General features: G+C 45.2%; 1 protein-coding gene across 4 annotated transcripts in view; it reads left to right on the forward strand.

Annotated features, from left to right (window-relative positions):
* The window catches only part of ep400 (E1A binding protein p400), a 35,218-nt gene that overhangs the window by 171 nt on the left and 7,768 nt on the right, over positions 1-27,279 (forward strand). For 2 of the 4 annotated variants that reach the window (XM_071403427.1, XM_071403429.1), the window contains exons 2-39: positions 791-2,137; positions 2,249-2,356; positions 2,492-2,573; positions 2,829-2,942; positions 4,647-5,029; positions 5,129-5,428; positions 5,520-5,705; positions 5,815-5,955; positions 6,056-6,134; positions 6,230-6,279; positions 6,378-6,432; positions 6,559-6,648; positions 6,807-6,920; positions 7,079-7,269; positions 7,461-7,638; positions 7,755-7,891; positions 8,155-8,324; positions 8,530-8,704; positions 10,160-10,296; positions 11,635-11,821; positions 11,982-12,151; positions 12,335-12,510; positions 14,565-14,750; positions 16,039-16,188; positions 17,544-17,614; positions 17,759-18,048; positions 18,197-18,399; positions 18,507-18,676; positions 24,469-24,665; positions 24,799-24,910; positions 25,009-25,263; positions 25,376-25,450; positions 25,583-25,717; positions 26,007-26,051; positions 26,177-26,330; positions 26,420-26,655; positions 26,869-27,042; positions 27,144-27,191. In XM_071403427.1, coding sequence (XP_071259528.1) covers positions 824-2,137; positions 2,249-2,356; positions 2,492-2,573; positions 2,829-2,942; positions 4,647-5,029; positions 5,129-5,428; positions 5,520-5,705; positions 5,815-5,955; positions 6,056-6,134; positions 6,230-6,279; positions 6,378-6,432; positions 6,559-6,648; positions 6,807-6,920; positions 7,079-7,269; positions 7,461-7,638; positions 7,755-7,891; positions 8,155-8,324; positions 8,530-8,704; positions 10,160-10,296; positions 11,635-11,821; positions 11,982-12,151; positions 12,335-12,510; positions 14,565-14,750; positions 16,039-16,188; positions 17,544-17,614; positions 17,759-18,048; positions 18,197-18,399; positions 18,507-18,676; positions 24,469-24,665; positions 24,799-24,910; positions 25,009-25,263; positions 25,376-25,450; positions 25,583-25,717; positions 26,007-26,051; positions 26,177-26,330; positions 26,420-26,655; positions 26,869-27,042; positions 27,144-27,191 — 7,038 coding nt within the window. In that variant the 5' untranslated portion in view covers positions 791-823. The remainder of the gene's footprint in view (positions 1-790; positions 2,138-2,248; positions 2,357-2,491; positions 2,574-2,828; positions 2,943-4,646; positions 5,030-5,128; positions 5,429-5,519; positions 5,706-5,814; positions 5,956-6,055; positions 6,135-6,229; positions 6,280-6,377; positions 6,433-6,558; positions 6,649-6,806; positions 6,921-7,078; positions 7,270-7,460; positions 7,639-7,754; positions 7,892-8,154; positions 8,325-8,529; positions 8,705-10,159; positions 10,297-11,634; positions 11,822-11,981; positions 12,152-12,334; positions 12,511-14,564; positions 14,751-16,038; positions 16,189-17,543; positions 17,615-17,758; positions 18,049-18,196; positions 18,400-18,506; positions 18,677-24,468; positions 24,666-24,798; positions 24,911-25,008; positions 25,264-25,375; positions 25,451-25,582; positions 25,718-26,006; positions 26,052-26,176; positions 26,331-26,419; positions 26,656-26,868; positions 27,043-27,143; positions 27,192-27,279) is intronic. The other 2 variants (XM_071403428.1, XM_071403430.1) reach the window with 1 other exon arrangement.

The raw sequence follows: 27,279 nt of genomic DNA on the forward strand, positions 1-27,279 counted from the left end.
TAAGTAACAAGATCCGGTGATGTCTATTTACCCTGCGGCTAACATATTAGCTAGCACGCTACTATCGGAGGGAAGGAGCGGCATTTCGGCCTTACGCGTGCTAAGTATATGGACGTTTAGTTGACTTCTCCAAAAATATATTCTAAGCACCGTACATATTTCATCCATACATGGACAGCGTTGAGTTGCATTGGCTAATATCATACTAAACCCTAATGTTAGCTAGCGATATCATATCTGAGCTAGCTAGCTAGCTAGTAGGACAAGGCCGTGCAAAATTAGCATAATGTAGCTAGCTGGCTACAGCTAATTTGAAAAGCTGTAGTTACAGCCGTAACGTTATGGTTTATTAATCAGTGCGGCTGGTTATGACGGTGGTGTTAGCAAGTTAATGACATAACACGAAATAAGCTAGACAGGTAGCTAACTATTAACATTACCTAGTTAACGTTAGCTCAATAGGATTGCTACATTGCCTGTCAAATTCTGCCAACAACAATGGTTAGCTAACTAGCTCTATAGCTGTCACTCAAGATGCTGATCTGCGTCTCTCGCCTAACAGTGAATGTCTAGTTAGCTAGCGTGTGTGTGATGAAACTCATCATGACATTTGGCCAAGCCATTCACTAATGGCTTTCAAAATATATATATTTTTTAACGTTTCAGTATCATGAAGTTATGTTCGAAATTGTGACTGATTGTCATTGTTACAAAGAATATGTCCATTTTAAGATGGAATATAAAATTTCACCAATATCGATTACATGATTTGAATGTCTATCCTCTACAGGTATTGTTTCCCATACAGTAACAGTGTTACGCAATGCACCATGGGAGTGGACCACAGAATGTGCAACGGCAACTTCAGAGATCCAAGTCCACCACTGGATCTGAAGCAGAAGATCACCAGAAGCAGCAGACCATGGCAGTTACTCAACAGCAGGCAACAGCCAACCATCCACAATCAACTGTGACCACGTTTGCATCTGCAGCCAGCCCTTCAGGCCCCCAGTCCCCCAACTACCAGATAATAATGAGCCGCAGCCCTGTCACAGGCCAGAACATGAACATCACCTTACAAAATGTCAGTCAAATGGTGACGGGCAACCAACAGATCACCCTCACCCCGCTCCCCCTCCAGAACCCAGGCTCTCCCGGCTTCCAGCACACGGCCCCGCAGTGGAGGTTTGAGCCTGCCCCGTCCTATATCCAGGTCACCTCACCTCTGCCACAATCCATGCAACCACAAAGTCCCACTCAGCACAGCCCAGTCCCCCTCCAGCGACCAGGGGCACCTGTAACAGGACTGGGTTTGTGTGGACAGAGCCCAACACGCTTTGTTGATGCTGGCATGCTTGTGAGACAAATCAGTCTTGGCAGCCCACCTGGAAGTGGGCACTTTGTTTACCAAGAGGGTACAGGGCTGACGCAGCTAACTCCAACCACAGCTGGGCAGGTGCAGCTGGCCTCCCCAGGGGTGCCAGGCTCTGTGCGTGAACGCAGTCTGTCCCAGCCCCACTCACAGACGGGAGGCACCATCCACCACCTCGGACCTCAGAGTCCTGTGGCCAGTGGGACTGTTTTGCCCACACTGGGGAGCCCAGGCCACATAACCACCTCCAACCTCCCACCTCAAATCAGCAGTATCATCCAGGGGCAGCTGGCGCGTCCCATGATATTTGAGAAGACTTCACAGGGTATGGTAACTGGAGTGGGGACAGCTGCCACAGTGTCTTTCAGTATGCCCTCCACCATTCCTCCCTCCAGCCCTTCCCTCATTAACCCTTCCCAAGGCATCCCCAATACCCCTCTCACCCCTACCGGCATGTGCTTGGGGTCCATCAAGAAACAGATACCCAAAAAGCTGGAGGAGATTGCACCCTCCAACCCAGAAGTGGCCCAGCTGAGGAAGCAGTGTCTGGAGCACCACACTAAGAAGATGGAGGGTCTGAAGGAAGTCTTCAAAGACTACCTGATTGAGCTGTTCTTCCTGCAGCACCTCCAGGGGAACATGATGGACTATTTGGCTTTCAAGAAGAAGCCCTGTGTCCCGCTTTTCACTTACCTGAGACAGAATGACCTAGACCTTGAGGAGGAAGAGGAAGAGGAGGAGCAGTCTGAGGTCATCAATGATGAGGTACTGTTACAGAATTGATTGATTTATCATGTCATACATTCAGAATGTCTCTACTTCTTATCCTGTATATAGGCTATATGAATTTAGTTCAAATCTCTGTGCCACTACCAGGTCAAGGTTGTAACTGGAAAGGATGGACAGGCCGGAACACCAGTTGCCATAGCTACACAGCTTCCACCCAATGTTTCAGCAGCATTCTCTTCCCAGCAGCAGTTCCAGGTAGAGAAGGGTGATGGGGCACCAAATGACTGCAACCCCTACACAGAGAGGATGGAACTGATTTATCTTTGTCTCTCTTAAATGTTTCTTTTTAGATTGCCAAGCTTTTACTAACCCTTGGAAATGTCTCCTCAGGTGCACCAGGGAGCAGCTGGCAGCATGACAAACTCAGGGGACATGGATGCCTTTAAGAGGCAACAGGCAATGGCACAAGCAGGTAAGGCAAGGACAGCACACTCCTGTGGCTCTTTTGTTGGTTTGTTTACTCTCCCTTTTCTTTCTTTTTGTTATTTCGTTCTTTTCTTCCCTTAAATTGCTTCTGCTTTTAGATATTTGCCATCTTCTACTAGCGCTGTGTGTAGAAGTCTTAACCCAAGGAAGGAGAGGTGGTCTGTATGGTGTACAGAAGGTCATTGCTGTTTGCCGAGTGTCTTTTTTCCGTTATGAGGGTATTGTGTGTTTTAAATCCCAGATCAGGCTAAGAGGTCCCGGATTGAAGTTGGTCGCCATGGAATGATTTTCCAGCATCCTGGTTCTTTAGGATCACCTGGCGTTCCACTCCAGCAGCTTATGCCGACAGCGCAAGGTAGGAGTGCTACTACCAGGCCGTTCTGTGTTCTGTTCAATGCTGCTGGACGTGTCCTTAATCCAAAGAAACAAACTGAATTCCAACAACGTCCCATCGTCTCCAACGAAAACCTCCAAGCAGCATCAACAAAGCGATCTTCATCCATCCACTGGACAGACACCCCAGCAGACCTCAGGAAGTTCAGTCTTAGCTCTCCCAGCATGCTCTTTTTCTCTAGACCATGGGCTAAAATGGGGAAGAAGATAAAAAATAAAAAAACAAGTCTGAAGAAAAGGAGTAGCCTCTCACTGGGAAGATGCCATGTCCTATGATTTGACTTATGTTTTATTGATCATCCGTCTCCATCCGTTTCTTCTTTTCTGAAGTTTTGTTCTTCTCGATCGTCTGTTTGGACGGACTTTCCTGTGCCGTTGGAGCTTTGGCTATTTCGCAAGCGGATCACGGAAAGTGAGAAAGGAGGAACCCTGGAAAAAATTCATCTCTTTTCAGTGGGGCATGTTTGCTCATTTTAATGATTGCTTTTTCGTTCCTCCTTTTTTATACTCGTCATCATTCTCATCCATCCGTATCCCGCACCCCTGTCCCCCTCCGTTGTCTGTCCTTGCATTGTCAACATGGATTCACAATGCATCTCAATCCTATGTTCAGTCATCAAGAGCATCTGTTGTTTACTTGTTCCATCATGCTCATCCTTTTGGTTTCCCCCATCTGTTTCCATGGCATATCATTCTGACTTGGCCTCTTTCCCTCAGTCGTAGTAGGAAGAAGGGGAGCCGGGTAGATGAGGTTTGGTGCAGTCATGATATGTCACAGGTTGGCGTGGTGTGGGTGTGTCTGTCAGGTCCAGGTGTTGATGTGGTCTAGGTGATGATGTGAGTGATGGTCAGGGAGGGGTAAGACAAGTGCTGCTTAGTCAGGGTCCACAGCTATGCTCAGCCCAGGCCTGCTGTCTGCAAGATCCCATGTGTGTCCTGCTCACTTCTCTGCTTTGCTATGTTCTGTGTTCCACAAAAGAACTACATTGCTTCATGCATGTTAAACATCAGGTGTTTTTGTGATTGCGCGTTTATTTATTTTTCTTCTGTATTTTCTATTTCATTTGATTTGGAAACCTTTCTTCTCAGTCCCTCTGCTGAAGGTGTTTATGCATGATTAGTTTAGCTGTTTTAATCACATTCTCTTAACATTTTACAGAAAATGTTTTTATTTTTGCATTAACAAACTTAGTATTTTATTTGAAGAACATGTAGATGATCACATTGATTTGTTTCTTCTGTAATCATTGTGCTGTATAATTTTAGTTTTCACTCTTCCTCAACAGTAAGAACTACACTACTGTTGACTCATAACGTACATCCAATTCATACGTTCTGGGTAGCTGTTACAATAGATGGAGCTGTAAACACCTTCCTTTTAGAATCTGATGATCACGTTCAGTCAGTACTGAAAAATAATGGCTTACGTATGAGGTACAAGTGGCCCTCTGGCCTGACTACTGCTCAGTCCCTCTATATGCACCGTGTATAGTTTATCTTTTAACAGGCCTTCAAGCAATCCTGCTTCATTCAGAGCAGGATTGGTATGACATGACAACACTTGGATAGAGGAACCACAGAGCAACACTAACTCACAGCCACATGTTGTTATCCTTTCTCCACTCCATCCCTTTGTGTTCCCTATGACTTGGTTACTGTGCTCCAGGCGGGATGCCCCCCAACCCGCAGACAGTCCAGATCCCTGGGCAGAAGCAGAACCAGCCACAGTATGACCCGTCCAAAGGGCCTCCGGTGCAGAACGCTGCCAGCCTGCACACTCCTCCCCCCCAGCTGCCAGGCCGCCTGCCCCAGGGCGCCCTCCCCATGGCAGTCCTGCCCATGGCTCTCTCTCAGCAGCCCCTACTTGTGGAGAGCTCAGCCCAGGCCGCCAATCAGCTCCAGGTGAAGGTGCAGGGGGCTGGCTCCATCATGGCTCCAGTCAACCCCCACACACAGCTCCAGGCCCAGCTCCAGCAGCAGATGCAGTCTGGTCTTCACCTCCAAATGCAGCCTCAGCAGCCCCAGCTCATGCTGCAGCCAGCACAGGCTGTGAGTCTAGAGGATAGCTTCCAAACATTGCATGTTTTTGGTTGTTTTCATAGGTTTGTAGATCAACTTTTTGTCTTCTCTCTCTCCTCCCTTGATCAGACTGTGGCCCTCACTCGTCCTGGAGCAGACTCCAACCAACCTGGCCAAAGAATAATGACCAACTCCCTGTCCAACCCCTCAATGTCTCCTGCCCCCCTCAACGCCCCCAACTCACTCCCCTCCCCCCACACAATTGGCCCCCTCCGCCCCTCTGGGTCCAACATCAATCCTGCCACACAGTCCAAACTGGCTGGCCCCAACGGCACCTCCACAGTCAAAATGGGAGGCTTTGGTCAGGGCTCGGGTATGCAGTCATCAGAAGGGAGTTCACATGACAAACAAGCTGAACAGGCCAAACTGGTGAGAGGTTTCTCAAAAGTAACCCATCACTCTGCAAGTGCTTTTGTTTTCCGGCTGCTCATAAAGTGTCCTCTCTCTGATTCCCCCCCAGGAGAGCCAGGTGCACCAGCGTATCTCTGAGCTGAGGAAAGAGGGCCAGTGGTCAGCCAGCAGGCTGCCCAAGCTCATGGAGTCCTCTCGGCCCAAATCCCACTGGGACTACCTACTGGAGGAGATGCAGTGGATGGCAGCTGACTTTGCCCAGGAGAGGAGGTGGAAGATGGCTGCTGCCAAGAAGGTATGCTGGCTGAGTTCTCTTATTGTACTTTTACTGAAGTAATGTCTGTGATTCTTATGTACTTGTACATTGTTTCAGTACTACTTCATCATAATTGCATATTCCCCAGCTGGTTCGCACCTGTTCCCGTTACCATGACGAGCAGAAGAAGATGGAAGAGGGATCCAAGAAAGAGGAAGATCTGCGTCTCCGTCACATTGCTAGCACCATCGCCAGAGAGGTGGAGTTCTTCTGGTCCAACATTGAGCAGGTACATTTCTCTTAATGTGGAAACTTTTCCATTGTTGTCCTTAGACCTGAAGTGTCATCGAGTCTGTCCCTCTTCATGTGTTCCATTTGGTTTCTCTCAGGTTGTGGAAATTAAACTGCGTTTCCAGATTTATGAGAAAAGACTGAAAACGCTCAGCCTGCAGAGAGCAACGAGTAAAGGTGAGACTTTATTCAAGAGCTTTTTGAAATTGATGTCAAACAATCAAAATTTCATAATGTCGTTTTGAATATATTGGTTATTCTTTGCGTCGCAGGACAAGATGTTAAACCTGCTCTGTCAAACGCAGTGAAAGCTGAAAAAGAGGTAGGTGGCTGTACAGACTCACTCTGGTTGTCCAGAATGTCCAGACACATAGTCAGGGTTTTGCAGGGACATGTATTCAAAATTCAGCTCATTCACAGGAGCCCAATATGTCAACAAGGAAGCGAAAGTCCAGCACTTCATTGGCAGAAGAAGGTATGTGTGCAAAACTATGTGTCCAGAGATTTTTACTGGTTTATCATTTGAGGTGTACTGTTGCATTGAACAGTTGTGTACAATGTTGTATCTTGTCTATGGCTTTGTTCTCTCTCTCTCTCTCAGTTCAGGATGAGGAGAGCACCATAGAGGAGCAGGAAGCCATGGAGGTGACAGCTGATCAGAAGGCAGAGTTGGGAGATCTGGCTAAAGATGGTCAGAACGATGCACTGTTTTCTCTTACTATATAGCTAGTGATCGATTTCTTCCCATTTCCTTCGGGGTTTTTTTATTACTCATGAAGTCATGTAGGGTTTAAACGCGCCTCTTAGTCTTTTGTCTATTGAGCCTTCTGTGTCTTGTATCGTTCTCAGCTGAGATGCCGCTGGATGCTTTGATGAAACAGTATGCTGGTGCCTACGCTGACAACTTTGACTGGCCCCAGCCTTCCCCACAGAGTGATGAGGATGGCAGGGATGAGACTGAAGGTGCACCTAAACTCTACATATATACTTCATCTCTGTGTACAAGTCTAGCTATGTGGCTCATGCTCATTGCTATGCCAAGATTATTAGTTTCAAATCAAAATGATTTGTAGACTGGTGGTGTTCCCTCAGTGGTGCTGATGTAGTCATTGTTCCCTCAGAGATGGCGTCCTCTCTGGACACCCCCCACGAGGCTGTAGTGATAGACTCCCTGCTTAGTGTGGACCAGTATCGAGGTTCTGAGAAGACCAGCCCCCCTGGTGCTGACGGGAAGCCCAAGAAGGACATAGCAGAGGTGGCAGCCGCCACAGAACTCATCCTACCCAAGGGCAGTGCCAGGACCACCACTTCTGTGAGTCATCACATCTCTCACTGAACCAGTCGTTCACTGTTGGGTGTCATTTAACCAGTTTTTCAATGAGAGGAGTTTGGAAAGATAAATGGGGGAGAAATGTAATATATTAAATATGTATTTAAGAGGACAGTTAGTGGGTTAACATGTACAAACAGGGAATCATTATGACACTTTGCTATGCATCTTAGGGCCGCAGCCAGGCTCCTTTCCTGCTGCACGGATCACTGCGTGAGTACCAGCAGATCGGAGTGGACTGGCTAGCCAGTCTCCACAAGAAACACCTCAACGGCATCTTAGCAGACGAGACCGGGCTGGGCAAGACTGTGCAGACTGTGGCCTACCTGGCACATCTAGCCTGTCAAGAGGGTAACCTACTGTTGAAGACTATACTCAATGCTTATCTTTTGTTTATTTATGTAAACATGTAGGTATTTTTATGCATGTGAACATTCATATAGACTTAATTTATTTGTATTTTTCAGGCATCTGGGGCCCCCATCTGGTTGTGGTGAGGACGTGTAAGATCCTGAGCTGGGAGATGGAGTTTAAACGCTGGTGTCCCGGCCTCAAGATCCTCCTCTACCTTGGCAACAGACAGGAACGCAGAGCAAAGAGAATGGTAACTAGTAATGATCTGTTTCAATAGGACCTTTTTCAATAGACAGCCCCATGATATTGAGTCCATTCAAGCAGAGAGACTTTGAGCAGGACAGCAGCACCAAATGTGACAATAAATAATGCACACTTCTCATGAATAGAATGCCATAAAGATTGAAATGTTCTTCTCAACCACTTTTTGGCTTCTGCTGTTATTTAAATTGCCCTGGTTTACCAGTTTGTGTTTCTGTCTGTCCATAACTTGTGTTGTTGGTATGTCTCCAGTGGTGGGCGGAGACCAACAGCTTCCATGTGTGTTTGACGTCCTACAAGCTGCTGCTGAAGGACCAGAGCCATTTCCTGAGGAGGAGGTGGAAACACCTGGTCCTGGATGAGGTGCAGCTCATTAAGAACATGTCAGAGAAACACTGGGAAACCATCTTTGCGCTCAAGAGGTAACAACTCTTATTGTAGGGTGGCACCATGGTTACACTCCCACACAGATTGTCTGCTGAAGGCTTTTTGGTCTCAGCTTAGCATGAAATGAATGTTTGTTTAGACAGTTTAGAAGGCTAAACTCTTAAATGTGGTTTGACCTTTTAAATTGTTAGAGCAAGAGAAACAAAATCAAATGATGTGTTGGTGTGGTTTGTATTCCAGTCAGCAGAGGATCCTCCTGATCAACACTCCACTCCAGAACACACTGAAGGAGCTGTGGACCATGATCCACTTCCTCCTGCCAGGAATCACCAGACCCTACACAGACTTCCCTGTCAAGCCAGGCACAGACCAGAACCAGGACTACTGCCACAAACTGGTCATCCGCCTACACAGGGTAAGTGTAGGGTTACAACCAAACCCCTCTTCTTCCTAATGCTTGTGTGTTGAGAGTTTGTCAGTCAGTAGTGATGGATATCCATCAATGTGATGGCGCTTTCAGTTGTGGTGTGAAGTGATTGTGTATCTGAAGGTTCTTTCATTCCTAATAAGTGTTTCTGGTCATTAAAGAAGATATCTTTGCTTAACCCTTTACCCTCGTGGAGATTGTCCTATATGCATAGGGCTAAATTGAAATGTTTCTTCTAGAAGAAATATGAAAAGTATCTGCATAAGCATGGTAGCAATTGAAAGGGAACAGTTTGGTGATTATGGGGAAATTATTAGATCAAAGGTGTTCACAGCAGTTCACCTGACACAAGACTAAATCCAAACATAAAATCAACAGTGTCATGTAAATTTTACATTTACTGTACTTTTTACCGCATTTGTTGATAACAATCTGAAAATACTCTGGATACATTCAGTTACATAAGACTATTCCTGGAAAATGTGGGGTAGGTGTGACATATGACCAACAAATTACAAGGGTTTGAGTGAGAGGACTAACTGGTGTCTCCAAGTAGCCACACACCTTTCCAAAATGTGTACAGTTCCTAAGCAGTTTCACTTTCCATTTTAGGACTGGAAGAGTCTTCAACTATAAGAACTAGAGCAGGCACACTTTTTTGAACCTGCGTCCCTGCCCTCACACAATTAGTTGTTTACGCAATCCAAAAACGGTCCATTATAATTCACAATCTGGCTTAGGTGGGCATAATTTCAGACTGTTATATTGCCAACATGACTAGCTAAGTTATAAAATACGATATAACAGTATTGGGCTTTCACAGTGCAATTCATGGAGACAGATCATTTTGGTGACCATAGAAAGGAGTCATGAGTGTTCAGGTGCATGTGCTGCAGCAGATTTTCTTCACAATAGACAAACCGGCTTATTCTGTTCAGAACAACCAAACATAGTGTTCATAAACATTGGCGTACTGTATGTGACATGAGTTTTATGATACGGATATGTGAAGTGCACATTTGGACTCACAAGTGTTTTGCTGGCTTGTATGACATCAAAGCAGTATTTATTAGAATCCTCAACGTCTCATCTTTCAAAATACATAGTCCTCTTAATTTACAGCATTTCCCTCATCCAGAAAAACAAAAAGTCTGCAAAAGTTGCCCAATTAGCGGGAGGGATCGGGCGGGCGAGCGACCAGGCGACAGAGATGCTTAAGTTCAGAACAGCTATCAGTCAAAACCCATACAGTGCTGCAAAGCGCAGAGCCAGAGCTCTGACGTCATACATATGTGTGTATATATATATATCATGTTACTTGTACAGTCACTGCTTTCCAATTTTAAGCGTTTATCAGTGCCACTGGTCATCAATAGGATTCCCATTTACCAGAGCTGTTCACACCTAGATACCATTCAATCTGACATTCTTTCTCCTCTGCAGATGATCCAACCCTTCATCCTGAGGCGCTGTAAGAGGGATGTGGAGAAGCAGCTTCCTAAGAAGTATGAACACATCCTCAAGTGTCGCCTTTCTAGCAGACAGAAGAGCATGTATGAAGATATCCTCACTCAGCCAGGGTGAGTCGGCCCTCCAGACACCACATAACCTCTGCCTAATGTATGTTAATTAGTATAGTATTTAGTTCTATACTCGGACAAGTATCAATCAAAAAAAAAAACAGGCAGCAGAACGTTCTCCACGGCGTCTCCAGACTGTCACGTCTGTCACATGTGCTCAGTGGGAACCTGCATTCATCTGTGAAGAGCACAGGGCGCCAGTGGCGAATTTGCCAATCTTGGTGTTCTCTGGTAAATGCCAAACGTCCTGCACGGTGTTGGGCTGTAAGCACAATCCCCACCTGTGGACGTCGGGCCCTCATACCACCCTCATGGAGTCTGTTTCTGACCGTTTGAGCAGACACATGCACATTTGTGGCCTGCTGGAGGTCATTTTGCAGGGCTCTGGCAGTGCTCCTCCTTGCACAAAGGCGGAGGTAGCGGTCCTGCTGCTGGGTTGTTGCCCTCCTACGGCCTCCTCCACGTCTCCTGATGTACTGGCCTGTCTCCAGGTAGCGCCTCCATGCTCTGGACACTACGCTGACAGACACAGCAAACCTTCTTGCCACAGCTCGCATTGATGTGCCATCCTGGATGAGCTGCACTACCTGAGCCACTTGTGTGGGTTGTAGACTCCGTCTCATGCTACCACTAGAGTGAAAGCACCGCCAGCATTCAAAAGTGACCAAAACATCAGCCAGGAAGCATAGGAACTGAGAAGTGGTCTGTGGTCACCACCTGCAGAACCACTCCTTTATTGGGGGTGTCTTGCTAATTGCCTATAATTTCCACCTTTTGTCTATTCCATTTGCACAACAGCATGTGAAATTTATTGTCAATCAGTGTTGCTTCCTAAGTGGACAGTTTGATTTCACAGAAGTGTGATTGACTTGGAGTTACATTGTGTTGTTTAAGTGTTCCCTTTATTTTTTTGAGCAGTGTATATACATATTATAAAAATATTTTTTTGCTACTGTAGTTGAGCTAGTCAGCTGTACCTGCGTCAAACTGGTATTTTTCGTCTTCTAGCTCGTTCTCCTTTTTAAATAGTGAGCCAGCAAGTTTTCAACACTGTTATTTCCCTGACTGATCAGAACTTGTGTTCTCATGCTCTCTTGTCCCTGTGCAGCAGACCTATAGTGAGCAATTTTTTTGGAACATCAAATCGCAGTAAAATCGCAGTATCGAATCGCAATACATATAGAATCGGTATTGGCACCTAAGTATTGTGATATTGTTTCGTGAGACACCTGGCAATTCCCAGCCCTATTATTTTGTTATCAGAGCACTGTTGCTCAATGTTAAATTCACTTACCCTCTTTCTGAATGTCTTGTGCTCTGTCTTCTGTCTGCCCTTAGAGCCCAGGAGGCATTGAAGACTGGTCATTTTGTGAGTGTGCTGCAGGTGCTGATGCAGCTGCAGAGGATCTGTAACCACCCAGACCTGGTAAACATCAGGGAGACCAGCAGCTCCTACGTGTGTTCCTCTCTGCAGTACAACACCCCTTCCCTGGTGCTGGGAGCCCTGCAGGAGGACCAACGCACGGTACGACTAGGAGGGTACCAGTACCACACACAGCTAAAACACCTGGAGGTTTAGTCCAGTTTATTCTATTTCATTAGTAATGCTCACCTGAGTGACGTGGAATAAAATTGATTAGATTAGTTTATCAAAACACACTTGTGTTCCCTTTGTCTTTTTCTAGAGCCTGGACCTGTCCCTGTTCGACCTGATCAGTAATGAGAACAGACTGACGCGCTACGAGACGGAGGAGGTTCTACCCAAACTCAAAGTCACCCGTCAGCTGATTGAGGAGATCCACAGTGCCCCGGACCCACCGGCCAGACCCAAGCCCTGCAAGATCAAACCCATGAGGTCTGTGCTCTACCCTTCACATCCCATGGAAACCTTAAAACACATGACATGGATGATTCCATTCTGTTACTCACAAAAATGGGAAATCACATTTACTAATTCTATTCTATCATGTTGCATCAGTAGCGCTAGGCTGTGCTGCATGACCGTTGATCTTTATTGAGTCTATGATTTGATTGACAGGTTGTTCCAGCCAGTGCAGTATGGCACTAAGCCAGAGGGCCGTCTGGTGCCCATGACCAATACTGTGGGTCAGCAGCGTCCTCCAGCCACCACTATCACCCCGCACACCACCACCGCCACTACTACTTCTACTGCCCCTCAGCCAGCCAGGGCCACCACCACTACCACCACACAGGGTAAGACCTCCCTATAGACCCCTTGACAATGCTACACTTTGGTATGCACTGGGGTTTACACGTGTTCCATGCTGTTTTTAAGTTGAATAACTTAATGAAGGTAATCAAACAATTACAGTTCATTATTTACAGTATTTGTGTAGTGTGTTTCACACAGATAATCTCATGATGTTACCATGTAATGTTTTGTAAAGCATGAGTGTGATATGAGTTGGTCATGACACTAAAAACTGCTTTTCAGAGAAGTTAATTAAACTAATTATGCATAGCCTGCGTGTGTCAATACCGCCATTTCATTTTCAAATTGTGTGGTTTATGCATGTGTAACTAAAAGATGGTCATCAGCATCATTTCAGAGCAAAATCCAAAGCAACATTTTACTACTCCAAATTTATCCTAAAATGGAGAAGTCCAAGGTGAAGATTTGATTTTATTGACATCCTCTTTTGACTCTAAATCAATCAATACGAGACGGGTATAAACCAAAACTTACTGCTGGACCACCACCCTCGAGTTGTGCTTTTGAATTAACTGACACGTTAGCCCATCCCAAACCCCCTTGTACTTCACAGTGGCCAGGACGGCTATTCAGAAAGCTCAGACTACCTCTCCTACCACCGGCACCACTGGGTCTGCTGTAGCATCCTCTGGGAGCTCCGCCCCTGGCCAGCATGTGGTGGGGGCTGCCCCCCCTGTGGCCCAGGGCCAGGCTCTGTGTGGCGCAGCCCAGCCCACTCTACCTGGTATTGCCCAGGTCCCCAGGCCGGCCCTAGGCCCCACCCATGCCATCCAGCCCAGCCTGGTTCCCCAGAGACTGGTTCTAACGTCTCAGGCCCAGGCACGGTTGCCTAGTAAGTGGCCTCCTCCCCTTCCCTCACCTCCCTTCAATGTCTCCCTCCACTTTTGGCACAACGGAAAGGGCTGCTCTGACAACAGGCCTCTCTCTCTCTGGGACACTGCTGCTTGGTGTTAGTGTCTTTGCTTTTAAAGAAACAACACTTGTTTGGTCTAAATACAGAGTTAGAAAAAAATGTGAACTATCTGTAAAATCTATATAATTCTAGTATTAGAAAATTATTATGTTATTAACAGTGTTTAATATAACAAAAACCTTTTTACCTTTTGATATATTGAGGTAAAAAAACATCTTCAGGTTTACAGCTATGGCATTTCCATTGTCCTATTTTACTGCAGAGAATCACTGAGTGAAGAAAATAGCACTTTATAAATGAGAACTAGAGCCATGCCAGCAGCATCCCCAAACAGCCTCAATCTTCCTCAGTCTGAAACCTGCATGTCCACAACCCAACGTCTGCTGCCATGACAGACCACACAAGACTGGTTTAACCATTTAAAACTATATTTTCCTCCACCTAAATATCGGTTCTCCCATTTTACTAATCTTTTGCTTCTTGCCAGCCCAGCTGCAGGAAGAGATCCCAAAGCTTTGTTTCCTCTTGTTAGATTTTTTTGTGTTATGGTTTCTTTTGACCCTGAGGGTTTGTGTACTGCTAAGCATGTTGAAATGGTCCCACACACCGCTGACCTCAGGCCACTCCCTACCCCCAGTGTGAAAACACAGAAACCTTTTCAATAGCAACTCAACACACAACACACACATTATAGCGCATAAAACTATTCTAGGTAGAATGCTATTTGTTGGCAATAATTGAGGATAAAGGTGCGTTATCTGTTTGCATGCCTGTAATAGGTGTGTTGTAGTAGTTGAAAAGGCAGTTAAGTGCAAGCCACTGCTTTAACTGAATACTTGTTTGTTGCAGGTTCTCTGTCTCACCTGAAAATCACTGTTTTGTTTGTTTTCCCACTCCGGGTTGGCTAGAGATTACCTACTGCAATGGTTCACATGTTGTGGAGGGCAGCTACCTACGCTCATCCCACTTATTAACCCACCCTGGTATTGCATGTCTAGTCTCTCTCACCCTTCAACTAACTGAAATGTATTTTTGGTGACGCAGTCATACAGCAGTACTCTTTTGGTCTGTGGTGTTATTTGATTAGAGGTGTGTGTGTGTTTGTCTTTCCTCCTGCTGAAGGTGGAGATGTGTTGAAGATAGCCCAGCTGGCGTCCATAGCAGGCTCCATAGCAGGCAGCCAGAACCGAATCTCCCAGCCTGAGACCCCCGTCACTCTGCAGTTCCAGGGTAACAAGTTCACCCTGTCCCCCAGCCAGCTCCGACAGCTCACCACAGGGCAGCCCTTGCAGCTCCAAGGTACACTCGGTAATGTACACCCAACATTTCATACTCTCCCTATGACTTCTCTTTTTCTCCCTGCCCTTTTTGTCAGAATGTCCTTCGCTATATTGTAATCACTTACAACGAAGATGCTATTTTAAATGATACTCCTTCTTTTAACTCGACCATGTATTTGGTAGAGTCCACATCATAGAAGTACAGAGTTGGATAACCAATGTTACATGTATAGACATTCTTACTAAAGCAGTGGTCACCAAAGGGCCGATCGCCTGGTCGATCTTATAGTCGCCTGGTCGATCTTATAGCATTTTATAGTCTATATCACCAAACATTTCTATGAAAATAAACAGCGTTGTATTCCTACTTTTTTCTGTCTCGCACAGTTGACAATAGGTGCACTTGTTTCAACTGCCCTGCGCGCCGGGTAGGTGAAGTGTTCGCATTTTGAACCTTTTCGTGTGTCTGAAGGTACAATCTTCGCCTTCTCGGCGTGCCCGGAGAGAAAATCAAGTGCACCTATAGGCCTTTTATTCGGCTGTCAGCACTTAAATATATATATATATATTTTTTACACTTTTATAAGCCATGAAATGCGCTTCTCCACTCGTGCTGCAACCAGCACTGCAGCTTCAATGAATGAGGAGCAAAGTGTATCTGTAGGCCTGCGTTGTTCTTATTAGTGGCTGTGTGTGTTTTAATGTTTCACTTGTTCTGCTCATAGGAGTAACAACAGGAATCCTGCATGGGGCAGAGATTATGTGGTGTGACTCAATTTTGGGCATCTGCTCAGACGGTGTTCCCTTTTTTGGTCAGTCTCACTCTTAGCAGAGGGGGGAGAGCTGAGGGACAGGACCACGGTGAAAGGCAGACCCTCTGATGCTCTTCCTCTGCTGAGACTGACCACCTGCATGCACAATCAGTTTTTTTTTTAAGCACATTATTTCAATTTATGCTCACTCAGCTATGCCTCACAAGTAATACAACATTACCAGTGTGATCATATACCTCAAGTTTTGAAGTATAATTTCAAAATGGTCTAAGAAGGACAACATTGGCAGGGCAATTCAAGCATAGCCAATATGCAGTGATACTGTATTGTGCCTATAGTCTACTACTAATGTCATTGCTACAGAACTGTTTTAATAGGTTAATTTTGCAGAGGCTTACGTTTAAGTTATCTAATTAAAAAATATATATATACAAATCTGAGCTGTAGTTAGCACAAAAGTTTGGGGACCACAGTACGAGAGTGATTAAAACTAAATGTTTATATCTGTTTAATGGATTCTGTGTTGTCTGTGTGATGGTACAGGCAACATCCTGCAGATAGTGTCGGCCCCTGGTCAGCAGATCCTCCGGCCCCAGGGCTCCATGGTCATGCAGACGGTACCTCAGGCTGCACCTATCTCCAACTCCTCCACCAGATCTGGCACCCCACCCCCAGCCGGCCCCGCCCAACAAGGTAAGCCTGCCACCTTCAACTGTGAATAGCGCAGATAGTGCCTCAAGAAATTACATCACTATGGGTGTTTTTCAATTTGCATATTACCGTGTTCCACACTCTTATGCTCAGAGTGCATTCTCCGACATTCTCTAGAGTACGTTCTTGTGAGGATGAGAGTGTGGAGAATGCATAAAACATTACATTTGAGAAGCACACGCACTCCTCCTACTGTATTAACTCATGCTTTACCTCCCCGTTCACTGAACCTTCTTCCAGCCAGGACAATGGCAACAATAGACAAAACAAGATAAACACCAAGCAAACGTTTTACTTCAGAATTATCAGCTAGATATGTAAATCGTAATAAGCTAGCCAGCTAGTTAAACAGGCAAAAAATTACCGAAAACAATTGTTATGCAAGGTAATGTAAAATCATTTGTTGGGTAGATACCAATTCTTCATGGCTAGCTAGCTATCCAGTTAGCCCTATTTGACTTACTCTGAACTTACTCATTCACGGAACTGTCTCCCAGCCAGGACAATGGAAATATACACAAAGCAAACGTTTTACTTCATAACTATCAGCCAGCTATATGTGAATCATAATAATGTAGCTAACCAGATATTTGAACAGGCAAAAATGACCTCAAACTAGTATTATGCGAGATAGATGTCATTTCTTTGTGGGTAGCTAGCTAACAATTCTTTGTTTCTATCTGGCTGGATAACAGTAGTAGCTAGCCGGTTAGCCCTATTGACTTTATTATGGGCTTGCGATCTATGGTACGTAGGCAGGTAAACATGCATGTATTTATTAACGTATCAACATACACTATTGTATTCAGGCAACATATGAGATGTGAATAGGCAACATTTAATTCCGAAGTCAGTGTATTTTCTCTCGCTTCAGCTCAAATAATGGAAGTCCAACTATTGAGGAGCAGACTAAACCATTCCAATGTTTCTGCAACTACCCCCCCCCCCCCCCCCCCCCCTAACAAGCAACGTTTGAAATATGTTCTACCCTCTTGTGGCTTTGAGTCAGTGACTCTTATCACAGAGTGAAATTGTAAGGTTTAAAGTGGATATTTTCCGTAAGTTTATATATGGTTGCGTCATATCTCTGCATACTTTCCGTTGAAGCTTGCATCGATGCATGTTTCAAAATATGTACAAACGGAGAGCGCGTTCAACAAGTGATCTCCGTGCTTCATTTCGCTTACTTTGATTTGGACTCACTTTGACCCTCCCGTGCTACAATTTGCGTGCTCAGAGCACGGTAGTATGCACTCCGTGTCTGCTGTCATGGCTTACACTTCTAACAAAGTGATTGTGTTGTAATGGTCTTAGTCTTTCTCCCTTTTACTTTTAAGCTTCAGGGATGACATCAAATGCCTTGGGAGTGAGCGCCCAGCCTGCTCCTGCTGCTCCTATTGCCCCTCAGGTAGGTAGAACAGGCACTGGTAGAACACAGAAGAACATGAAATGAAAGCATACTTATATTTCTGTAGTCTCCTAACCCCCCATATATTCTCACCGAAGGGATGAAATGTGATTATGATGCCGTTATTTTCTGTGTGGTGTACAGGTGTCGTCAGAGGAGAGGGGTCGTCATCTGAAGGAGCGTCTGAGCCGCCTGTTCAGTGCCAACGAGAGGCGTTGTGACCGCAGTGTTCTGTACGGGGCTGACCTGCGCCAGGTCTGCTCTGTGACCCCAGGGGCTCCTCACTCTGCCCTGAGCCCCAGGGGCTGGAGATGGGTGGGCAGAGACAGCTGCCTCAGGGCCCAGAGGACTCCTGTGGCCACCACAACACACCTCCAGTCTGCCCTGCTCTCCTCCACAAACCGCCAGGATGCCAGCAGCAGCCTAGTCAGCAGGTACCCAACTACCCATGGTGGTCAATCACCTCACGTCACTGTCGGATTAAACGTTTTAATATCATGACAGACATAATCACACTTGAGTTCATATAGCCTTTTAAGAAATTAGAAATACAAGTCATTGAAAACACTCCTCTCTCTGTAGGTTATCATGTGTTGTCCCTGCCGCAGTAGCTCGTCCCCCTTACCTGTATGCAGCCAATCCCCCAGCTCCCTACAGCCTGGAGCAGAAGTCGATCAGTCGCAGGCTCCAGGAGGCCGCCGCCCCCCACAGCACAGAGATCCACAGCCTGGCCTCTGGACACCTGCTCCAGTTCCCTGACCTGCAGCTCATGCAGATGGACTCGGGTGAGCTCAGCAGACAATTATATATTTAGCTGTGTGCCAGGGCTTGTCTGCTTGGGCTGCACACATCTTTCGAACTACACAGAAATTAAAAACAATTTGCTCCGAAGGTAAACTTGAGGCCCTGGCCATTCTGCTCCAGAAGCTGAGGTCGGAGAATCGCCGCGTCCTCATCTTCACACAGATGGTGAAGATGCTGGACATCCTGGAGGCCTTCCTGGACCATCGGCAGCTCACATACATCCGTGTTGACGAGAGCCTGATCACAGAGGAACGCCAGGTAAAACCCTGTTGTACCAAGGAAATAGTCATCAACTGCACCTGTTTTGGTACCTGTGTTATAGTATGTTGAAACACTGACTTCTGTCAGTCTGTCTGGTTCACTCACTCAGCGACAGCCCTGCCTCTCTGTTTCGCCCTATCTAACACCGGAACCTCATGATTCAGTGCAGTGTTCTGGCGCTATAAGGGGACAGAGTCCTACGCTCGCTTCCCTCACCACTGGATGTTGTTCCTCCAAGGGCCTTAAAAAGGCACACAGTGGCAGCTCTAGAGAACCTATGGGGCTTTGGGGCTTTTTTGGTGCTGTACTTTTTACTCTTCTACACTTGATATTTAATTTTCTGTCTGTCCATTCAGACGTGTCTGTCTCTTATCTAACTGACCTCTTTTGTTTAATTCTCCTTCCCTCTCTCTTGTCTGTGAGCTGAGTGAACTATACTGGAAGTGTTTGGTTTAGGGCTGACCCCATTTAGGGGAAAGGGGAATATCTAGTCAGTCGTACAACTGATTGCATTCAACTGAAATGTGTCTTCGGCATTTAACCCAACCCCTCTGAATCATTTAGTTGACTGGTCGACCAAGATTTCTTTAGTCGAATACATACATACATACATACATGGTGTACTAGACACCTGTCTGATTCGCGCCTATCTGAGTGGACTAATCCATTGTGGAGGCCGTGTGGATGGCACAGTCCGTCACTCTAAGACATGTGCTACTGAAATTGGATGTGGTTTTGTAAGGACAATTGCTTTCTTCCACGTTGGTCGCTGTCCGCGGTTCTGAAACACATCAGTGCACTGTTGAATTGGCGCCTTTTCCTAGACCATGTTGCTATGTACATAATGGCAAAGTTAACCAGCATATTTGTGTTGAGAACAATGCGGCGGAGGCAGCAGCAGAATGAGGAGACGAGAAAACAGCCCTTGCCTTATTGTCTAAGAAAAGAGAGGAAACCCCAACTTAATTAGGGTTATGATCAACATCCTAACTGTTAAATGAGCCCTGGCTTTTTATAAATCATCCATATACACTATATATACGAAAGTTTGTGGACACCTCTTCAAATGAGTGGATTCGGCTATTTCAACCACACCTGTTGCTGACAGGTGTATAAAATCGAGCACACAGCCATGCAATCTCCAAAGACAAACATTGGCAGTAGAATGGCCTTACTGAAGAGCTCTGTGACCTTAAACGTGGCACCGTCATAATAGGATGCCACCTTTCCAACAAGTCAGTTTGTCAATTTCTGCCCTGCTATAGCTGCCCTAGTAAACTGTAAGTGCTTTTATCGTGAAGTGGAAACGTCTAGGAGCAACAACGGCTCAGCCGCAAAGTTGTAGGCCACACAAGCTCACAGAACGGGACCGCCCAGTGCTGAAGCGTGTAAAAATTGTCTGTTCTCGGTTGCAGCACTGCCTCTGGAAGCAACGTCAGCACAATAACACTGTCGGGAGCTTCATGAAATGGGTTTCCATGGCTGATCAGCCGCACACAAGCCTAAAATCACTATGCGCAATGCCAAGTGTCGGCTGGAGTGGTGTAAAGCTCGCCGCCATTGTGTGGACATGTGTTCTCTGGAGTGATGAATCACGATTCACCATCTGCCAGTCCAAGGTCGAATCTGGGTTTGGCGATTGCCAGGAGAACGCTACCTTTAAAAAAAATATATATATATATATATACATTGAAACTAAGGATTTGTCCTTAACTGACTTGCCTAGATAAATTGCCTAGATAGTTTCAATGACGGCCTAGGAACAGTGGGTTTAACTGCCTTGTTCAGGGGCAGAACGACAGATTTTTACCTTGTCAGCTCAGGGATTCGATCTTGCAACCTTCTGGTTACTAGTCCAACGCTCTAACCTCTAGGCTACTAGGCTACCTGCCGCTACCTGCTTGTTACGGGATTTTTGTGTTTAATGACTAAAATATGTATACATTTGGCTTAGAATTATAACTCATAAATGTTGAATGTTATGTGTTCCTTGTTTAGAAAGAATGGGTTTATCTTCAGACAGGCTAGAATGATGTCTCTACCCAGGGAGGGGAAGACCTTGAGTTGGTTGTAGATAGTTGAACAGGTGGCAGACAGTAATGAGAACTCGAACTGTATTGCCATTGTATCCGAGAGGAGGTTGGACATTAAAACCTATGACATCATCTTTATTATATAACCTGATGTAAAATGTATTATGATCAGTACTCTCGAGAATAAGCGCTATTGATTGATTTATTTTAAGACTGGTATCTGTCCATTTTATGCTGATAATTATCTTACAAATTCTTATTTATGGGCAGAGTGTTTTAATTGAATTGGTTAATAAACAGGAATCAAAATTCCTTTAACAATTCATTCTAGCCTGTCTGAAGATAAACCCATTCTTTCTAAACAAGGAACACATAACATTCAACATTTATGAGTTATAATTCTAAGCCAAATGTATACATATTTTAGTCATTAAACACAAAAATCCCGTAACACTGCTTGAAGGCATAGTGCCAACTAAAGTTTGGTAGAGGAGGAATAATGGTCTGGGGCTGTTTTTCATGGTTTGGGCAAGGCCCTTTAGTTCCAGTGAAGGGAAATCTTAACGCTACATCATACAATGACATTCTAGATGATTCTGTGCTTCCAACTTTGTGGCAACAGTTTGGGGAAGGCCCTTTCCTGTTTCAGCATGACAATGCCCCTGTGCACAACGCGAGGTCCATACAGAAATGGTTTGTCGAGATTGGTGTAAAAGAACTTGACTGGCCTGCACAGAGCCCTGACCTTAACCCCATTGAACATCTTTGGGATGAATTGGAACGCCGACTGCGAGCCAGGCCTAATCGCCCAACATCAGTGCCCGACTTCACTAATGCTCTTGTGGCTAAATGGAAGCATGTTCCAACATCTAGTGGAAAGCCTCCACAGAAGAGTGGAGGCTGTTAAAGCAGTAAAGAGGGGACCAACTCCTTATTAATGGCCATGATTTTGGAATGAGATGTTCGACGAGCAGGTGTCCACATACTTTTGTTCATGTAGAGTATATCTACAGAAATAAGACAGATCCTGCTTGTTGACTATTTAATAGCCTACTGATTCCGTGGGCACCAAGATTCACGTAACCACATGTTGGATAAACAATTTCATATATTCGGCTGTTTTTAATCTTTGCTATAGTAAAGGCTTTATACATTTGTTTCTTGTTAGAACAGCCTCTGGTATTATTTATAATTAATTTAGTGTTTACAGTGTTCCAAATTGTCAGAATATAATAACCCACATTTTTCTCGAGCTCCTTATTGTTATAATTACTATTATTATGATCATCATTATAATAATAAGTAATGTCATTATCTTTATTAGGCTTAGAATAGCAGCCTTGTATAACCACCATCGAGCTGTAGGCCTAAGAGCACATCCTGTTTAGTCTTAATACCATAACTTACTTCTATAGACTACTGTATCAATCATTCATTCATGTCATCACAGCATACCAGTCATTCATGATTTGAAATGCAATCAAGCATTTTAAGTTTTAAAATAACCTGAATAATTATCGTAAACAATAAATCAACCTTTCCATTTCGGAAATTGCATTCATGAGTGAATGTGACAGTTTAGTATTTTTTGTAATAAAGGCTTAACAAAAAAACATTACAACAGATTCTCTGGCACGCTTATAATTTTATTGTTTACGTTGTTACAAAAGGCTGTCTTACTGTAATCTAACAGCAGCTGTTTGGCACACATGATATGCAAACAGCGCCTGCTCCTTACCTTCTTTTTCTTGATCTCCAGTATTTCCCACAACTAATGACATTTATTAATGACATCGGACTTCCCCTTTACCTCCTGAGCAACCAGTAAACATTCCCCCGTTTTGAGTTTGTCACGTCCTCTGCATCCGTTTTGCTGTTATGGTATTTGGAGTTTGTTAACACCAATTTATTGACGTGATTATGATATTCTATAGGTCAGGACCTTTTGGTGACGTGCATGCAATGCATACATATGACACGTAAAGAGAGCAATGGTTGAGGGAATAGGGAATGTTTTTCCTAATCAAATGAGGGATTTTGGTAACGTATCTTTTCAGTCAGAAGTGGCTATAATTATGTTGCAGCTTCAGCAACACAGACAGCGCGATGAACACTGGTGGTCTCTGCAGCAGGGAAGAGAGGGAGACAACGGGTGCAGTTGCTTGCTGTCATTTAAAAAAAAATATATATATATATACAGCGCACCAAATCTGAGCTTGTCCGGTACAATCAAATCAATTGCGGTTGAACTCCCTCTAGTCATTTGTGTGTCTTAATTAGGCTATTTCATCAAACAGTATGCTTAAACCACCAGACAAGCTCAGTGAATATGGTTGATTTGATTACAGTGCCTTCGGAAATTATTCAGACACCTCGACTTTTTCCACATTTTGTTACGTTACAACCTTATTTTAAAATGGATTAAATAAATAAATAATCCTCATCATTCTACACATGGGTCCTCATAATAGAAATGTTGGCGAATTTATAAAAAATAAACGAATACCTTATTTACATATGTATTCAGACCCTTTGCTATTAGACTCGAAATTGAGGTCAATGGAAACAGGATGCACCTGATCATCCATGAGATGTTTCTACAACTTGGAGTCCACCTGTGGTAAATTCAATTGATTTGACATGATTTGGAAAGGCATACACCTGTCTATAAAAGGTCCCCCAGTTGACAGTGCATGTCAGAAAAAACCAAGCCGTGAGGTCTAAGGAATTGTCCGTAGCTCTCCGAGAAAGGATTGTGTCGAGGCACAGATCTCGGTAAGAGTACCAAAACATTTCTGCAGCATTGAAGGTCCCCAAGAACACAGTGGTCTCCATCATTCTTAAATGGAAGATGTTTGGAACCACCAAGACTCTTTCTAGAGCTGGCCGGCCAAACTGAGCAAGAACCCGATGATCACTCTGACCGACCTCTAGTGTTCCTCTGTGTATATGGGAGAACTTGGGACAATCATCTCTACAGCACTCTAAAAATCAGGTCTTTATTGTAGAGTGGCCAGATGGAAGCAAATCCTGAGTAAAAGGCACATGACAGCCCACTTGGAGTTTGTCAAAAAGCACCTAAAGGACTCTGACCATGAGAAACAAGATTCTCTGGTCTGATGAAACCAAGATTGAACTTTTTGGGCAAAATGCCAAGTGTCACATCTGGAGGAAACCTGGCATCATCCCTACGGTGAAGAATGATGATGGCAGCATCATGCTGTGGGGATGTTTTTCAGCGGCAGGGACTGGGAGACTAGTCAGGATCAAGGCAAAGATGAACGGAGCAGATATCCTTCTAATAGGACAACGACCCTGAGCACACTGCTTTGGGACAAGTCTCAATGTCCTTGAATGGCCCAGCCAGAGCCTGAACATGAAACCGATCGAACATCTCTGGAGAGCCCTGAAAATAGCTGTGCAGCAACGCTTCCAACCTAACAGAGCTTGAGAGGATCTGTAGAGAAGAATGGGAATATAGGTGTGCCAAACTTGTAGCGTCATAAAAATCCTGTTTTTGTTTTGTCCTTACGGGATATTGTGTGCAGATTGAAGCAATTAAAAATCTATTTTAGAATAAGGTTGTAACCTAACAAAATTAGAAAAAGTCAAGGGGTCTGAATACTTTCCGAAGGCACTGTATGTGGTAAAAAACATTTAAAAATGTTGACCAATTGATTGAGAAGATGACTCTAAAGCCCTTTCCTTGGGACTAATCTCTCTAATATGTTTCTCACGATATCCCCCTTCCATTAGGAACATATAAAGACGTTCAACAGGAACAGACAGGTGTTCTGCAGCATCCTGACCAACCGCTGCTGCTCAGCCGTGGGGACCGTGTTCGACGCAGACACCATCATATTCTACGACACAGACCTCAACCCCAGCATGGACGCCCGCACCCAGGAGTGGTGCGACAAGATCGGACGATCCAAGGACATCCACATCTACAGGTAAAACACAAGAAAAATACATCTTGTGCCTTAACTCTACATACCATATTAGGATATGAAGAAACGCATACTGTTGTTGCTGCTGAAATGTAAGTCATTGTGAGGTTGTTAACTTGGTGTCTTTATATCCCAGACTGGAGAGCGGGAACTCCATTGAAGAGAAGCTGCTAAAGAACGGCACAAAGGATCTGATCCGAGAGGTGGCTGCCCAAGGGACTGACTACACCCTGGCATTCCTCACACAGGTAAGATCTTTACCCACAAACCAACCAGACCCCAGCCCTCCTCTGACTGAAAACCATACTATATTTGGTTATTAAATACGCTGTGTCTGTGTGTCCAGCGGACCATCCAGGACCTCTTTGAGGTGGAGGCCGGCTCAGGGGAGAAGGTTGAGGAGTTTGTGGTTCTGCACCAGGAGCCGTCTCCCTCTGAGGCCATCTCTCCACGAGTGGCTAGGCCCTACATCCAGGCACTCCACAGCATCAGCCTGGACGCCCCGCCACCAGAGCAGCAGGAGGAGGAGGACCCGGAGAAGGAGCTGCAGGTCAAAGAGGAGCCCTCTCAGCTGGAGGAGCTTAATGCTGTAATGGACCAGGTGATAAACAGTCATGAAGTGCCTTCTTACAGTATGTTGTAGACTACATACCAGGGAGCTAATACATCAGTTTGAACTAATACTGGATTGTCTTCATCATTTCCTCCATTAGTTAACACCAATAGAAAAATATGCCCTGCAGTTCTTGGAGTATCTTCATGTCAGTGAAGATGAACTTGTTGCCAAGGTAAGACTCAAACTCTCCTCTCAGATATCCGGAGGTACTACTAGCTTGTTAGACGTTGCGTTCTCAAAGTAGCACAAGACCACAATTACCAAAGTTTTTTATAACTTTAATAATACCTAATGTAATTTTCAGGAGCGACTGTTGTGTGCGAAGAGAGGCTGGGAGATGCAGCACCTCCAGAAACTGAAGGCCCAAGACGAGGAGAGGATGATCATTGAGGAAGAGGAGGACCTGTTCACCTACACCAGAGAGGATGCTTACAATATGGTAGGCTTTCACTCTCTCAGGGGTGTATTCATTATGCTGATTCTGTTACAAAATATTTCTTAAACGGAAACAAACAAAACTGAGTGACCTAACTGAATTTGTCCAATACAAACTTGTTTTGCTCTGTTTGGTTCTTAAACAGTAAACTGTTTCCATAAGGAATGCACCCATGGTGGTGACAGTAGCCCATGGTGATGACAGTATTCAAATAAGAGAACAGAGCCTGTAGTAGGGTTTCCATTGTAAATCAGTGGGGATGTGAGCTAAAGTCTTGTCTCTGTTTCAACAGGAGTATGTGTTTGATGGCGAAGATGGCCAATCGGAAATCATGCCGGTAAGTCAGTCACATAATATCTACATGACCGTATCGTATCTACTTGTCCTGAGGTATATCATGATGTAGTCCCGTATTTTCCATGAGCCTGTCAGCTGTATGTTAACTTATGGCTCTGGTTGCAGCTGTGGACTCCACCTACCCCACCGCAGGATGACAACGACATCTATATCGACTCTGTGATCTGTCTGATGTACGACTCTGCTCCCATGCCGGAGTCCAAACTGCCTCCTGTCTACATCCGCAAGGAGCACAAGAGACTCAAGATGGACCCCTCAGGTAAGGCTTTGTATTCTTGTAACAAACAAAGTATGGTACATTGTGTGTAGTGATGCACTTGTGAGCTCTGTTCTGTGTTTTCTGCCCAGCAGCTGGCAGGAAGAAGAAGAAGGGTCATGGGGAGACGGTGATTCCTCCTCGCTCCCTCTTCGAGAAGGCCAGCATGCTCAAGGTCCGCCGCGAGGGCAAAGACCAAAAGAAGAACTTCTCCCTGAAGCAGCAGGCACCCTTCGCTAAGCCTCTGCCCTCGCTGGTCAAACCTGCCATGGAGGCCGGACAGGACAACCCAGAGTGGCTTATCAGTGAAGACTGGGCCCTGCTACAGGTACTAGGCTGGCTGCTACTGGGATGGCTTGTTTTACCCAATACTGTGGTTGGTCTAAAGAAATGTCTGTCATACTGTATGTTTGCTAGATACTCTCAGATCAGATGAGGTGAACTGAAGAATACTTAGAAGCTAAGCTATTTGTAATCAACATAGTCCAGTCATTTATTCTGTTAGTGATGCAAGTGTCCCCTCTCTCTCTGTGCGTGGCAGGCTATGAAACAGCTCCTGGAGCTCCCTCTGAATCTAACCATCGTTTCTCCGGCCCACACCCCCAACTGGGACCTGGTCAGCGACGTGGTCAACTCCTGCAGCCGTATCTACCGCTCGCCCAAGCAGTGTCGCAACCGCTATGAGAATGTCATCATCCCCCGGGAGGAGGGCAAGGTGAGCAGACATGAGTTAGTAAAGCCCTGAGTGGCACCAAGATCTCATGTTGTTTGAGCATTCAGATAATTCAACCATACTGATTTTGTTATTCATTGTAGTTGGTGTATGAGGCGAATCCTAAGAAGAAAACAAAGAGCATATACAAGGTACATTGCCAAACTCTTGCAGGTTACAACGGTCGTAATGTTTGATGCTCAGAGCCCTCTTGATTGACCAGCGTCCCTCCTTTTTCCT

The sequence above is a fragment of the Salvelinus alpinus genome, chromosome 5 (genome assembly GCF_045679555.1).
Source record: "Salvelinus alpinus chromosome 5, SLU_Salpinus.1, whole genome shotgun sequence".
Taxonomy (NCBI): Eukaryota; Metazoa; Chordata; class Actinopteri; order Salmoniformes; family Salmonidae; genus Salvelinus; species Salvelinus alpinus.